Source organism: Hemicordylus capensis, chromosome 1 (assembly GCF_027244095.1).
Source record: "Hemicordylus capensis ecotype Gifberg chromosome 1, rHemCap1.1.pri, whole genome shotgun sequence".
Lineage (NCBI taxonomy): Eukaryota > Metazoa > Chordata > Lepidosauria > Squamata > Cordylidae > Hemicordylus > Hemicordylus capensis.
Genome location: NC_069657.1, coordinates 152,334,174 through 152,349,020, shown reverse-complemented (window position 1 = coordinate 152,349,020; position 14,847 = coordinate 152,334,174). Strand labels below are relative to the sequence as shown.

Below are 14,847 nucleotides of genomic sequence, written 5' to 3'. Positions count from 1 at the left end.
CTCTCAGCAGGTTCCCTTAGCAGCAGGGCCACTCAACTTTGCCCCCCAACAGCTGTTTTTGGATGACAACTCCCATAATCTCCGGCCACAGCAATCAATAGCCAGGGATTATGGGAACTGTAGGCCAACATCTGTAGGAGGGCCAAAGTTGAGCAGCCTGAGAAAGCATTCACCCAGCATGCATACAACAAACAAACAGACATTCTCCAGGCCACACACACAGGCTAACTGAATGCATAACTTTATTAAATAAATGCTTTGTCATGAGAAAAGACAAAGATCAAAGAGTAACATAAATTATAAGTTGAATAAATAGTATACAGCAATCTTCACTTTTTAATAAAATGTGAGATTTTTTTTTTAAAGTACAAAACACTAAACAGAGCATTACACTCCTCAACCATTGTCAATTTTTCACAAACTGCTTCCTCCCCTACCGGTAAGAGTATGAATATTCTTGTTTACTGCAAAAGAAACAAAAGAAAACAAAAAAACAAAATATCCACAGAGCTACTGTATGTATGTAAAGCTATTAAAAGCTACCGTAAAATGTGTAGTGAGTAATTCTGCGTAATGATAAAAACCAAGAAGGAAACTCGGAATCCTGTGTGTTGTTAACTGTGCTATTGTGGGTGATAAATGGCATGGTGGAAGAGCTGTCCTAGTAGTGTTGTGTGGGAGGGCCTTAAGGACGGGCAGAGGTGGAGGTGGAGTGAGGCAGGGCCTCCCTGCTTATTGGCCAAGAGGCTCATTCCAGGAAGGTGGCCTGGGCCTTCAGTGACCTGTGCTTGTGTCATAGATGCTCTGTGAAAAAAAAGGAGGGACAGAGAGAGGAGGAGAAAGAGAGATGAAATGGAGAAATAGTGCAATATGCTCTTGTACTAGTGGTTTCAAAATAAAACCGTCCACTGCAGCACTGGCAAGGAGTAGCACGAAAGGAAGCTTTTGCTCCCCTGGATAGTCTTTCATTGGCTCTGTCAGCTGCAGTGGGACCTTCGAAATATCTCACTCTGTATGTTCCTGATTTCCACCTACCTCTGCAAAGGCTGAAAAGTGAAAACTGCCTTGGAAAAAGAGAGCTTACCCATGCTTTCTTCGGCACTTTCCTTGGGGAAACTGCCTCCAAAAGCCTCTCTGTGCTTCCACTGTGTGCAGTCTCTAGGATCAGAAACTCTGAAAGGAACTTCCCCACTGCTTTGTCTTTTAGCTTTTTCTCATCTTCTCCCATCCTGATCTGCTGCTCTGGCAGGAAGGTGCTTTATTTGAAGAAAATCAGATGCCTCTGATGAGCCTTTTATCCTTCACCAACAATGGAGGTTGTGTCCTGAGCACTTTTGTACTTGGGTAATACCCATTTCCTCCAGTGGTCAATGAAGTCAGGTGCTTTTTGGGTGCCTGGGTATGCAAAGAGGAAAAGGTATTTAAACATATAGTGGTTAGCCAGTGGGAAGGAAGGAAAGCTGTTCATTCTATGGCAACAATGCCACATTTGCCGAGATGCCTTTGGGTCATTTTAACACAACTGCATTCAACAATTTTTAGATGCTGAGTTGTGCAACCCACACTGAAGACAATGCATCACAGGAGCCTAATGGGTGGATATGAAAGATCAGTAGATCATGGGTAAAGAACAAAGACTAATGGAAAATCCCCCATGCTAGTGCTTAGAAATCAGCATGTTGGGAAATGAGGCCTTCTGCCTTTGACACAGATCATGAAGGTCTGTTGTATGAATGAACATGATGGGTAAGGCAGCCTAAGTTCTTAGTCCCATTTCTATCCATGACCTGTGTCTTCTGTGGCCCTTGGTGCTCCTAGATTTTCATCACTGCTATTCAATTGCTCCCTTTCTATACTCATAGGTGACACTCTTCAGGGGTCATGCCAGTAGTGAGCTTGCATCTTCTTAAAAGAAAGCCGACACCCTAATTTCAGTTAAAAGTCAAATATAGCAGGGCTGGCACTTCTGCTTGTGGCATGGCCCCTGTTGAGTTCACCACTTGAGGCATATGGCTCTAAGGATTTGAAAGAGTTTTTGCCCTTCCCAGGTCAACTTTGCAAGACCCATCTGGATCTGTGGGTTTTTACTTTTCTTAGAACCATGATAGCTTTGCAGAGTTAAAGTTAGGGCAACAGCTACCTCGCCTTTCAGTTGAGGGCTTCTGCAAAAACTCTGGATGAGCTCTTTCTAATGGCCAGTGTCCACATCTGTTTTATGTTCTCCATATTAGGTAAGTCATGCTTAAGCAACAGGCAGATGATGCGCTCCAGTACAGAAACTCAGATGTAGCCAATGCATTTAGGCCAGCTTCTGCTCCAGCTGGAGTCAGCGAAAGTTGTAGCCAGGTAATAGAACTGTCCTCAGGGGCATCCTTTGAGCTTATGAGGAAAATATTTGCATATGAGCTGGCAAGAGAACAGTCCAATGGTGATATTCATTCTGAGCCACCTTCCTGACTACAAGATCTACACTCTGTGTGCATCAGCGGTGAAAAACCAAAAAACTCTCTCTATGCCCTGTTTACTCATAAGAAAGGCTCTTACTTTCTATGCAGGGAAAGGTTTTCAAGTTTCAGGGGGAAAACAAAAATATGAAGAAAGAAAAGAAAGGAAGAACAAAAGAAATGAAAGTGGGGAAAACAGGGTTCAAGATGGTTTGGCTGAAACCAGTCCAGGAGTACCAAGAGACATTCTCCCCCATTTGGGAAGGGAGAGAGATTTAAGCGGCATTCTTTCATCTTATGCAATTGAGGGCATATCTATAACACATAAATTATGTCATAGCCATTCCCTCCAACAAACCCTGGGAACTGTAGTTCTATGAGGGGCCTAGGGATCTCTGCTCAGCAGAAAGGAAGGATCTCTGCTCAGCAGCACCCTCATCAAATTACAGTTCCCAAGATTCTTTGAGGAAAGCCATAAAAGCCATATAAAATGAATACAAGTTTGTTCCATTTTCCTATGTGACCAGCACAACTCCTGCTCCTTTATTTGTGATCTAGATTATATCTATATACTTCTTTCCTCATCCCTTCTTCCTTTTTAATCTACCTTTAGTGGTAGGGTTTGTCTGTTTGGAATTCCAAGTGGTGAAATTCCTCTGCCTCTCCCCAGCCCAAAATCATCCTGCCTTGGGAAATGTCCAAAGTACCATTTACACATATAGAAAACACAGCATGTCTCTCCTGAAGTGAGCACAACAGTTCCAACACATCTGTGGGGAGGGGGGCAGTATGGAGGAATCTCCTCTTACTGGTTACCTTTGCTGACGATGGAGTCAAACTGAAGCTCCATCTGTAAAGAGCTCAGAAACTACTAGTGGGCTTTGCTTTAACATAAACATCACCTAGTCTTGTGGGACCACTTGGTTCACATGTCTCAGGCTGGACAGGTCTATAATGGGTAGATGAGGGAGGTTTTTCCTTGGATGAGAAATCCTTGGAAATGTCAGGATCAGATGAAAGCCTTACATAATCTACAGGCTTGATCACTAGGATGACCATTGGGTAGGTCGTGCTGGGAGTGCCCAAGATATACTAGCTAAGGTTAGAGTAGATACTTGTTGTGACTTTAGGCTTCCCATTTTTGAAATACTGGTCATTTCCCCAAAGGTATTGATACCTAGGAGATCCATGCAGTGCACTAGGGCTGTCCTCACAACCTTCTATGGGGAAGGAAGGAAGGAAGGAAGGAAGGAAGGAAGGAAGGAAGGAAGGAAGTGGTGAGGATCAACTCCAGCCAAGTGATTTGTCACCCCATAATAGGTTAACCATGCTGAAAGTTGTTGCCAGAGAAGAAAAGTGATTTTTCCTCTCTTACCCGAGAGAAGACTGCATGGATAGCCCCGTGTTGTTCATGGCTCTCTTGCATGGACTTCGGGATTATGACCATTGCTGATAATAGGCATCTGAGGTTGCCTGTAGCAAAGCAATTCCTCCCACTTCCATCATTACATGAATTGGCATCCTCTCCCCAATTCACATTCTAGTGCCACAGAAGCCCACAGAAGCCTTGTAACACAGAGTCCATAAAGGGGGGCAGTGATACTACTTCTGTCTTCAGAGCTCCTTTGACTGGCAAAAGTGGTCTGTATTATCTTTGTTGCCAGCTACAAAGATCTACAGGGAATAGGGAAGGAACTAGAAAAGAACTTGGCTAGGGTCATCATTCTGGTTACATAGGCAGCAGAGCACCCTGGGGCTTGTCCGGTTAAGACCAGAGGCACAGCCAAACAATCAAACTAGCCAAACACCAAATTCCCTCCCCAATGCAGGAAATAAACAAAGGAGCTTTTTCATCTTCCTGTGTCCTAAAGTAGGGCTGGGAAGGAAAAAATGGGACTTAGGCAGGCCTAGCTGTAGCAATTGTCCCAGTCCAGGCACAGTCCAGGCTTCTGTTACATACGAACTCATGGCAGGTTTCTCTCCAATGCTGTGGGGGGAAAATGATTCCCGTCACTGCTGCCAAAGGCCCAGACACATATCTGGAAATCTGAAAGCAAGCAGATATCTGCCTCAAATATCAAGATATGGGTCAAAGGAAGTACAGAGGAGGTGTTGTTGCATTGTTGACATTTGTTGCTGAATTCCATGATCAGAATTTGAAAACATTAAGTTGGGTGGGAGGAATTTCCATTTCCATCCAGGTATTCCCTGGTTTCTGCACATGGGATTTGTACATCCAACTGTGGGAGAATTTCCCCACCACCACCACCACCACCACACACCTCTATGTGAGGCCAAGTGTTGATTTCCTGACCAACACCTTCATGCCAGTTCTCAGCAGTGAACCCCACATCCCTGGGAAGACCAGCTACTATTGGCTTCTAATTTTGTTCTAGAGCCCAATGGGACATTACTGGCGGTGAAGGGGTAGGAACAAAACCAATTAGTCACTTTCATGCAGTAGCTGTTTTGTCTGGAAGATTCCTTCATTCCCTTTCACCGGTGCTAGTGTGTTGTGGGTGTCCTTCTGGTTCTCCTAACAACAGCTCTTTCCCGACATCCAGCAGATGGCGTGGCTTGACCCATCTGCTCACCGGTAAGAATCGGCTCTCTCTTCATGCTTCTGATTAGTACCTTGCCTGGGAATCCTTTGCAGCCAGCCGCACCAGTGTCCTCGAGTCCTTTGGAGTCTTTCTACAGGAGGGAATGCTCACCAAGGGTTCCATTTCTTTTGCACCCTCAACGGCAATGTCCTGAAGCTTTTAATGGCTACTAATTTCAACAAGAGGAACTTGTGATAGACATTCCTTTCTCTTCTTCTTTTCTTGCATTCTCATGCATCATTATGGGCATAGGAGACCCTTGTCATGGCAGTGTTCATGGAAATATACTAAGGAGTTGAACACATTAGCATTAAAAAAAGTGGGTTTAGTGGTCTGCCCAAGCCTGAATGTGAAAGTTATCAAATCAATGGTTTCTATGGGTGCTTATGTGCCATTATTTGTTCCCACAGCTAGAGTGAGTACCTCCCCCACCCCCGGCAAAGGATCTGTGCCTCTAATGGCGATGTGGAGCCAGAAATTCTACTGGTACAGCCTCCTCTGCATAGAGATGGGGGAAACCTACACACAGACTTTCTGCCTGCCATGCAGCTTTTAAAGACTCAGATGATGGTTGTTTTTTTTAAGTGTGTGTGTGTGTGTGTGTGTGTGTGTGTGTGTGTGTGTACACCACCTCCTCCTTCCAGTCAGTTACTCAAGTACACTTTGAAAGAGCAGAGGCCTCTGTCTACAGAGACCCTCAGAGGTGGTAGCATGGTTTGCTAACTGTGGTTCAAGATTACATTTCTGCTTATGTGTGAATTTATGCATTAAAAATTAACCTCTTTAAACTGACCTTGTGCAACTATTTAGGATATTTGGGTGAAATATTCATTTTTTGCATCCTCATCTTTATAGGAAAAGGTAGAGAGTGATAACATGTTCTAACCCATCCAGGGCATGGACGTCTAAAGGTCCATTTGCAACAGCAATGCTCACGTTATGCTTCAAATGTCTATAGGCTGCCAGATGTGGCATTGCTTCAGCTAGGGTTTAATCCTGCAAATGTGTTGCCTTGACCACCTTTGATTTACCCAAGAGGTTTGTAGGGCTTTTCACATGATTAAAAATAAAGGGGTTCTGCTGGTAAGAAAAGGGGCTTGTTCAACAAAGAGTAAACATGTGCACACGTCTATATTTACATAGAAAAGGGATGTACAAATGATGCTTTAAATAATCAGGTCAAACCTCCTACTTACTGCCCAGGGAAAGAGTCCCATCGGGAACGAAAAACTTGTGATTCTTAACAGTTAGCTTCACTTTGTCCTGCTGCAGAGTTGGTTGTGTTCTGACCCACTTGCTTTTTAATAAAAGGGAAATCAGAGAGAGGAAGGCAGAGATTGTGCAAATAAACTTTAGTCCCGGGGTCGATGGGGCTAGAAATGAAAATGTAAAAAACAACACCACCAGAATATCAAAAAAAAAGGTTGGACAGTGAGAGGCCTGCTTGTCCTAGAATGTGCTTGTCAAACTAGCCGCTTTTAAATTTCGAAAGGATTTTTAACCCACAATATTAAGGAAAAAAAGAAAACATCATTCAAGTGCTTCTGAGAGCTTCCTACGTCAGCGCTGTCTGGGTGGCTGTGGGATTACTTGCAAGCAAAGTGGCCTGTGGGATGCTTTGAGGGCTATGTCTGTGGCGGGCTTTTCTTCTTCTTCTTCTTCTTCTTCTGTTGGCTGAACATGTTGCCTTTTCTCCTTTAGCTTCTGTTATTGCCACTGAGAGAAGTTGATGACGTGCTGTTGATTCCGAGGTCCTCAGCTTCTTAAATGAGATGAAAGGAATCAGTCTCCTGGGGCGTCGTGAGGTGTGGGTGGGGTGGGGAAGGGCTCTGGCAGGGCGAGGCAAGAGGGACATTCACTCAGTGTTGCTACTGTCAAAGTTGTGACACTGGAGGTCTCCGGATACATAATCCGTTCCCGGCAGCTTCAGTCCGTACTTGTCCACGCACCAACACAGGCCACGTTTTCGGCCCCGGGATGGCTTGCACTGGAGAGTGGAATGAGAAGGACAACAGTGAGAGGGCAGCCGCTGCAAGACATCATGGGCCTTTCCCCCTGACTTCTCCTTGGAAAGAAGACAGCAGGCCAGTTTGGACAATATGCCCAACCAGCCCAGCCCCTAACATGATTAGGCACATGAGGGTGTATGCCCTGCTCCCCCTCACAATACACTGTTCATAACAATCCAGGTGTTTTTTGTTTTGATCAAATACCACTTTAATGTAGTATTTAAATCAGTCTGAAGAGGAAGACAAACTGCTCCCCATGCAATTTGTGAAAAGCGGAACGGTGTGCTGGGAGGGAGAGGGGGAATTGGGCAGCATCCCCCCCCCCCAAAAATCTCATGGCTGGTTGGAGGTCTCATCTGAACAAGGGCTTTTTAAAAGGAGAATTCAGAAATGCACAGTGGTATACAGACATAATTCATGTGTGCACCATGCACCACACACTTGTGTGTCCACCTTGTCCGTGCACATCTATTTTGTTGCCTAGAGTCACATTCCATGACATTTGGAAGCCTACACAGAGTGGGAGAAAATCTTCAGAACTGGGAATTTGATTGCACTGTTGCAGAAGAGTGTGATATTCATCACTGAAGACTCTGTGGAGAATAGTAGGGTAGTCTGCAGGGTGTGTCTTTGGCAGTGGGAGGAGAAATGGGTACACTTGATCAGGGTCTGGATTCTAGAGGAGTCGGGGTGACTCACTTGACTTTTCTCATTGTTATCAGTCACTTTTTACACCATCTAATGTAATATAACTTTCATATGAAATTTTAAATGACACCTCTCTCTCTCTCTCTCTCTCTCTCTCTCTCTCTCTCTCTCTCTCTCTCTCTCAGGTTTTCTGTCTGGCTGCACATTAAAAAAAACAAAAGCCTTGATCTGAACTGACCCATCATCTTGACCTTAAAGGAAACCAATCTGGGACTTCTATAGATGTCAAGGAAAAGGCACTATCTTGACTAAAAAGCTGAATGAGCAAGGTTTGGCTTCTGACTAGGGTTACAGAATGATCAGGAGAAAACCTAACTGGCGTAGCCCATAGCAGTGTGATCTGCAGAAACCAGCTTCTCCCACAGCATGGGGATCAGCAAGCACCTGCTAATTCTGCAGACAAAGCTAATATTCAAAGCTCTAAAGTAGGGGTCAGGGGCGACCCTTTCATGAGGCCAAGTGAGGCAGTTGCCTCAGGTGGCAAATTGTTGAGGCATCCACAGTGCAGTCAAAGGTTTCCTGCTGCCACCACCATCAGAGCCGCTCTTTGGGCCCCATCTGACCCTTGCAAGTGTTGCAAGGAGCACCTCTCCTCCTACTCTTTGCAAAGCTTGCAAGAAGCACAAGAAGAGAAAAGGAGGCTGCTGGCAGCCTCCCCTCCTCCTTGTTCCCATGGCACTTTCAAAGGTTAGAAGAGTTGGTTTTGAAAGGGGGCTGACCCCTACCAGGGGCACAGGGCAAGGCAGTATTTTGCGCTTCACCTCTGGTGCTACAATACCTTGGGCCATCCCTGGTATGGGTATAAAGGAAAAGGAAAGGTTGTGCTGTCTAGTCCGTGTTGACTCCTGGCGACCACAGAACCCTGTGGTTTTCTTTGGTAGAGTGCAGGAGGGGTTTACCATTTACCATCACCTGCACAGTATGAGAGGATGCCTTTCAGCACCTCCCTATATCGCTGCTGCCCAACACAGGAGTTTCCCATATTCTGGGGAACACACCAGTGGGGATTTGAACCAACAGCCTCCTGCTCTCTAGGCAGGTTGCTTCCCCGCTGCATGGGTATACCAGTTGGCAAACCTCCTCCTAGCTCTGCTGTAAACTTGCTTAAGTGGCCTTTGGCAAGTGCTTGAATACCCATGTATAGATTTTCTTATGCTTTTAAAAAGTGTTAATAGAATGGCCGTGGGGGGCAGGATTTGAACTTTGATTATGGTGCTGAAGGAGGGGATTTCACTCTTTCACCCTATACCATGTTCCTTGATTAAAATTGCCCTTTCAGCTTCTGTGTATCCTGCAGTACAATGTACCTGTCTTTCCCCACTTCCATGACTGAGAGCAGCTTGAGGGAGGAAGGTTAATCAGGAAAACAGTGCAGGGTCAAAGGGTTGAATGCCTTCACACAGCATCATAGTCCCAGTCCAAACCAGTCTCCCCTGTAGCACTCTAAAAAGTGCTACAGTACAGTAGCACTCCAGTAGCTACAGTAGCACTCCAGTAGCCCTCTAAAAAGACACAGACGCACAGGAGAGTCCTTTCAAGGATTTCCCAGGTCATGTCATGTTTGATCCTTAAACATGTAACAAACCAGAATAAGACATCGACCATGTTCTTGGTTTGGGGTCTGTGAACAACTAACTGTTAGGGGACTGGGTTCATTGGTCCCAACTGTGTGGAAGAGAATCCCCTCACACTCCTGCCTTAACACACTGAAGTATATCCGGCTGGAGCTTGTACCTGTTTCCTCTTGTAGAACCCCTTCCTGTCACAGTTGGGAAGATGGACGGCGCGGGGGATCATTCGCTGGCTAGATTTGAGCTCCTGCAGTGATGCTTCCATCTGTCTACGGCAAGGGCCCTGAAAACAGGGAGCAGTAAAAGGGAGGAAGAAAGAGAGAGAGACAGGACACAATTAGGCTACTGAGAATAAGTACTATAGTACCATCATGAGTACTGTAGAGCCATCATGGAGAAGAATGAAGCAATGAGTTCCAAAGGGAGAGCAAGATTGATTGATTTGTCTGTCTGTCTATCATATTTTTATACCACCTGATATGTACATCTCTAGGTGGTGTACAAAATTTAAGATTCATTAGAATAATAACTGTACTGTACTATACATAGAGCCAGTGCTGATTCTACTGAACAAGGCACAGCAAAATTGGAGAGTCTTATTATTTTTATTGCGTTGCATCCAAAGTACGGGTTATGTGTGCGAATGCTTCTGCTTGCACAAAAGAGGAAGGGGTGATTTTCAAGTGATCCCTGCTCTCCCCCATCTGCTCCTGAGGATCCCCCAACTCTCAGGACACATTGAGCGGGGGAGAGCACAGCAGCTACAGAGAGAAGGGAGAATCATTGAAAACTAGCTGATCCAGTGCAGATCATTGGTGCCCCTAGTTCTCCCTGTCATTTCCCCGCACTTCAGCCCCAGTCCGCTCTCCATCCTTTCCCCCCTCCCTTCAGCCCTAGTCCATTCTCTGTCCCTCCCCCCTTCCTTCGGCCCCAGTCTGTTCTGCGCTTGGCTTTCCTTTCCCTCCCTGCCCACCTCCGGCGGTTTCCCTCACCAGCCGGCATGGCCAGCGCTTTCTTTCCCCACCAGTCGGGTGGAGCTGTGGGAGCTTTCCCTCTTTGCCATCTGGGTGGGGCTGTGGGAGCTTTCCCTCCCTGCCCGCTGGTAGCGCTTTTCATCCCCGCCAGTCGCTACTGCCATTTCCTCCCGTCCCCGTCACTGTCCTCCAGGCAGCTGCTTGCAAACTCTTGCGAGAGCTGCCATGCATGGGATTAGTGACAGGTACGTTTCAGAGAACTAGATAGATAGACAGATAGATAGCCCCTCCCCCTATTGGGCAAGCAGAAGCATTCTACTCAAGCAATGCTTATTCTGGATACTATCCATTAAGGATCATAAGAGATGAACCCGGCCCGGTTTATCAAAGATGGTGAAACGTTTGTTTGCTCTACTACCTGTGCTGAATTCTAGTGTTTCTTAGTTTGGAACATGATGGCTGTTCCTTTTGTCACACACTAGGAAAGCAAGAGCTATGTTTTTCACAACTATGAGGTGATTTAAAATGTTGGTAGCCTTCCTGTCATTAGGAGAACCTGAGTAGCTTTGTTCTGTATACTCCAAGAGATTTCAGCTGAGAGATTTGCAGTACAGTCTGCAGTAGGACGCCACCATCTGTGTCTCTTTAAGACTGCCTCTTTGTGTCTGAGTGAGGGCAAGCAGACAGGCAGAGGAAACATGGGAGTCACAGAGGCCTAGGATTCAAGAACATATGTTAAAGTGATGCCTCCATGGCTTTTAGTGCAGCAATGGTTCAAGAACACATCCAGAAGCTCTGGAGCCTCTAGTTTCCAGTTTCTAGAAGAAAATGTTATTTCACCTGTTATTTCACCTGTTATTTCATCTTACAGCTATACAATGGAAATCATTTTTCTTTCATTGACCTAGGTTAGGCCTGCAAAGCTTATGACCTTCCAAGCTACACATAGTGGCTCAAGTATGAAGGTCTTGCTCGGACTTAATGAACCTTCCTGTTTGCTACCTGCCTGGAGCAGCAAAAATGGGGAGCCAGCATCTGCCAGGCCACAATACAGGGCTAGCTAGCTGCATATGGTGGCGCAGTGGTAAAACTGCTGCCCTGTAACCAGAAGGTTACAAGTTCGATCCTGACCAGGGGCTCAAGGTTGACTCAGCCTTCCATCCTTCCGAGGTTGGTAAAATGAGTACCCAGAATGTTGGGGGGCAATATGCTAAATCATTGTAAACCGCTTAGAGAGCTTCCAGCTATAGAGCGGTATATAAATGTAAGTGCTATTGCTATATGTGTTGCAAGCATGAATAGAGCCTCTCATGTATCTTTTCTGTTATTCTAATTATATGAACTGCCTTCATTCTAAGGACAAATATGCATTACAGGCATATACTGATACTGAGTGTATACCAGTTTAATTGTCATCACTTCCCCCAAGGAATCCTGGGAAGTATAGTTTGGGGAGGGTATTGAGAATTCCCTGGTAGAAATCCCTGGACTCCCTCAAAGAATTACAGTTTCCAGCGTTGGGGCCAGGGAAGGCCTCCTAAACCAGTTTAAATCTGTGTGGTGCAACTAGGACCTTATAAGAGCCAATGCACATTATGGCCCCCACATGCAGGTCACTTTAAATTCCTATATGGAGAGCCTTTGGCGGACAGCAGCTCATTACAAAGATGGGGTGATTTTCTCCACACCATTTCAAATCATTTTTGGCCACTTGTAATGGCATGGAGATCAGTGGCCTGATCTATATGATAAGCTGCTGAACACAAAGGGCTGTATCCTAAGCAAGTTAGTCATGACTAAGCAGGCTTGAAATCAATGAGACAAGACAGTTGTGACTAACAAGCCCCATTGATCTCAATAGCACTTAGGTTCTTTCCAAATGGCAATGAAGGGTGGAATTTTCAAGCTTTTGTGCTAGTGCCATCTTATCCTCTGTACAAATGCCAAGAAGGGACCTCATGCAATGTTCTCAGTGCCACCTGCCAGCCAGCCAGCTCTTGCCAAGAAGAACTCACTCTTTTACATTACTACTGTGGTGGCGACTGCGGAAAGGGTAGGTTCTTCCTGGAGTGCAAGGGCTGGCCAGCAGATGGAACTGTGAAATCACAAGAGGTCCCTGCTCAGCATGTACATAGAGGATAAGACCACACTAAGAAGTAGTGTGGAAGCTTGAACTACTACTTGCACCCATGTGTACGGGGAGTAAGATTGTGGCTGGAACAGCACAAAAGCTTTGAACATAAAACAGTTCTTTGATCTCTGGAAGGACCGCTAGTCAAGATCAGTTTTCTTTGGGTACAACACAAAGACATCTCCACATAGTCACATGTGGAGTGGTTTACCACCACTAGAAAATATCTGCACCAGCTCCCTCCAAGTCTCCCATGTATCAGTACGAACTCTCCCCCTGCCCGTTTCTGTAATGCCTGCTAAGAGGAAAGTGATGGAGGAACTATAGATGTGAGAAGATGAGAGAAAGATGGAGCTAGGGAAAGAAGTCAAAAGAGGCCTGTTGTGTGGTTCTAGAGAGGATCACACTTACCAGTTCAAACTCTGGTCTTAGCTCAGGGGCGGCAACCCGAGGGTGTGCTGTGTTTTCTGCCCCACCAACAAACTTAGATGAAGTCAGCTTCTTCCTGCGATCCTTCTTCAGGGCCTCGGCTTTTAGCTCAGAGAGGCGCCCATGCCCCTTGTTCCTGTATATTTTGGGTGAGAAGGTCTCCTCTGCCATCTCTGACGTGGTTGGGTCCTCGTGCTCTCGGGATTCTCTTTCTGGATGGGAGAAGACAACCAAGAGAAGAATGCTCAAGAGGAATGTAATGCCATCATTTTATTTGATCCACAGCAGGCTTGATTTTTGCGTAACGCCAGCATAAGATCCATGCAGACTATTTCAGCACCTCTATTGTGGAACTCCTGTTTTAACCAATCAGGTTTAAAAAAGAAAACAAAACTCCTGAAGCTAAAGACATGGAGTAAAGCAAATTTCACTATTTCAAATGTATGATATCCTGTGTGCAGTTCTGGTTTCAGGAAAGATATCTTAGAGTTGGAGAAAGTGTAGAAAAGTGCAACCAAATTGATCAGGGGCCTGGAGCATCTTCCTTACAAGAAAAGGCTGAAACTAGATAGACTGCCCCCCACCTCCGGCCAAGAACGTTTCCACCCAGAAGCCCTGTTCAGACATCATGCTGTATATGTGTACAGATGTTTGTACACATTTTGTGTGAATGATTGTACATACGTTCACTTTGAAAGGGAATCTGAGTATAGGCCCCCTCAAATGCAGGGTACAGACAGGAAGTACACTATTCAGCTTGTGCTGAACACAATATGTGAATCATTGTACACGTGTATGGATCTGTATGTACATAGACTGTGGACAGACTGTACGTGCACTGAACATGATAAGAATAGGCCTACTGCATAATTAATTTATAGAATTTGCTCCTGTGGTTTGGAATGATAGTGACTGGCTCAGAAGCTGCTTCTGTGAGAAGCAGAATACTATGCTAGATGGACTTTTGGGTATGATCTAGTAGGGCTCATCAGCTGAATTCCACCACCATTTTGAAATGTATGTACCAAGTCAACATCCAAAATTACATGCATTCATGCTAAACTTCCCTGCAATTTAGATCTGCAACAAATTATATTTCGAAACTTGCATTGGTCCAAAATTCAGCAGCCAGACCATTAACCAGCATGAATCACATGGGGAGCATCACATCAATTCTGTCCCATCTTCACTGGTTACCTATTACTTTCTGGACTCAGTTCAATGTGTTGTCATTGAACTTTAAGGTCTTAAACAGTTTGAGGCCTTGTAATAATAAGCTTAGTTTCTTGGCTGGGGGGTACACACCAATTTGGGATCTGGATATCTAGATATCACCTTTTGCACACATGAACCTGCCCTGGGTAATTAAAGCAAGAACTGAGGTTCATCATGGTCAGAAGTGCTACAGGTGAGCCCCAGAGACAGGGCCTTTTCAGGTGTGGCACTTAGATTGTGGAATACCCAGCCCAAGGACACCAGCCTGGCTCGCTTTCTTCTTGCTGTCAGACAAGCAGCAAAACCACATATGTCTCAGCAGGCATTTGGCTCCACATAATCTGGTATTAATTTGTTATGCTGTACTGGTGTTTTAATGACTTTATACTTCTTGCTCTTAAACTGTTGGGAGGGGGAGAGAGTTCCAGAACGGAGAGACAGGATAGAAATGTTTTAAATAAATAAATAAGTAATACATATGCCAAATCTCCTCAGCAAGGTGTAGAAATATCTGGGACCAACCAACTGCCCAGGCAGTTTTCATGCAGGCAAAATGCTGTTGTCCATCACCTGTGTGCCCTCAGTGTCCAAACAGCAAAATTCCACTGCCTCTGAAAATGGATATTGCCTTTCTGGCTATCATGGCTAGCCTCCATATATTCATCTAATCCCTTAAGAGGGTAATTTATCTAGAGCCCTCCCCCCATCTCCCTGTGGAGGTGAATTCCCTTGGGAACACCTCCCCCCCCTGCCCCCGGCCTCT

The 14,847-nt window shown here is 45.4% G+C and overlaps 1 protein-coding gene across 2 annotated transcripts in view; it reads right to left on the bottom strand.

The window, feature by feature from the left end:
* Positions 1-225: 225 nt before the first annotated feature.
* Positions 226-14,847, bottom strand: part of IGFBP5 (insulin like growth factor binding protein 5) — a 50,082-nt gene continuing 35,460 nt past the window's right edge. Inside the window, exons 2-5 of one of the 2 annotated variants that reach the window (XR_008312663.1) lie at positions 12,852-13,081; positions 9,499-9,618; positions 6,244-7,034; positions 226-1,395 (exon numbers count right to left, since the gene is read on the bottom strand). Coding sequence is in view for 1 of the 2 variants with exons in the window: in XM_053281348.1 (XP_053137323.1) it covers positions 6,903-7,034; positions 9,499-9,618; positions 12,852-13,081 (482 nt within the window). In the remaining variant the exon portion in view is untranslated. Of the gene's footprint in view, positions 7,035-9,498; positions 9,619-12,851; positions 13,082-14,847 lie in introns of both variants that reach the window. The other variant, XM_053281348.1, reaches the window with a different exon arrangement.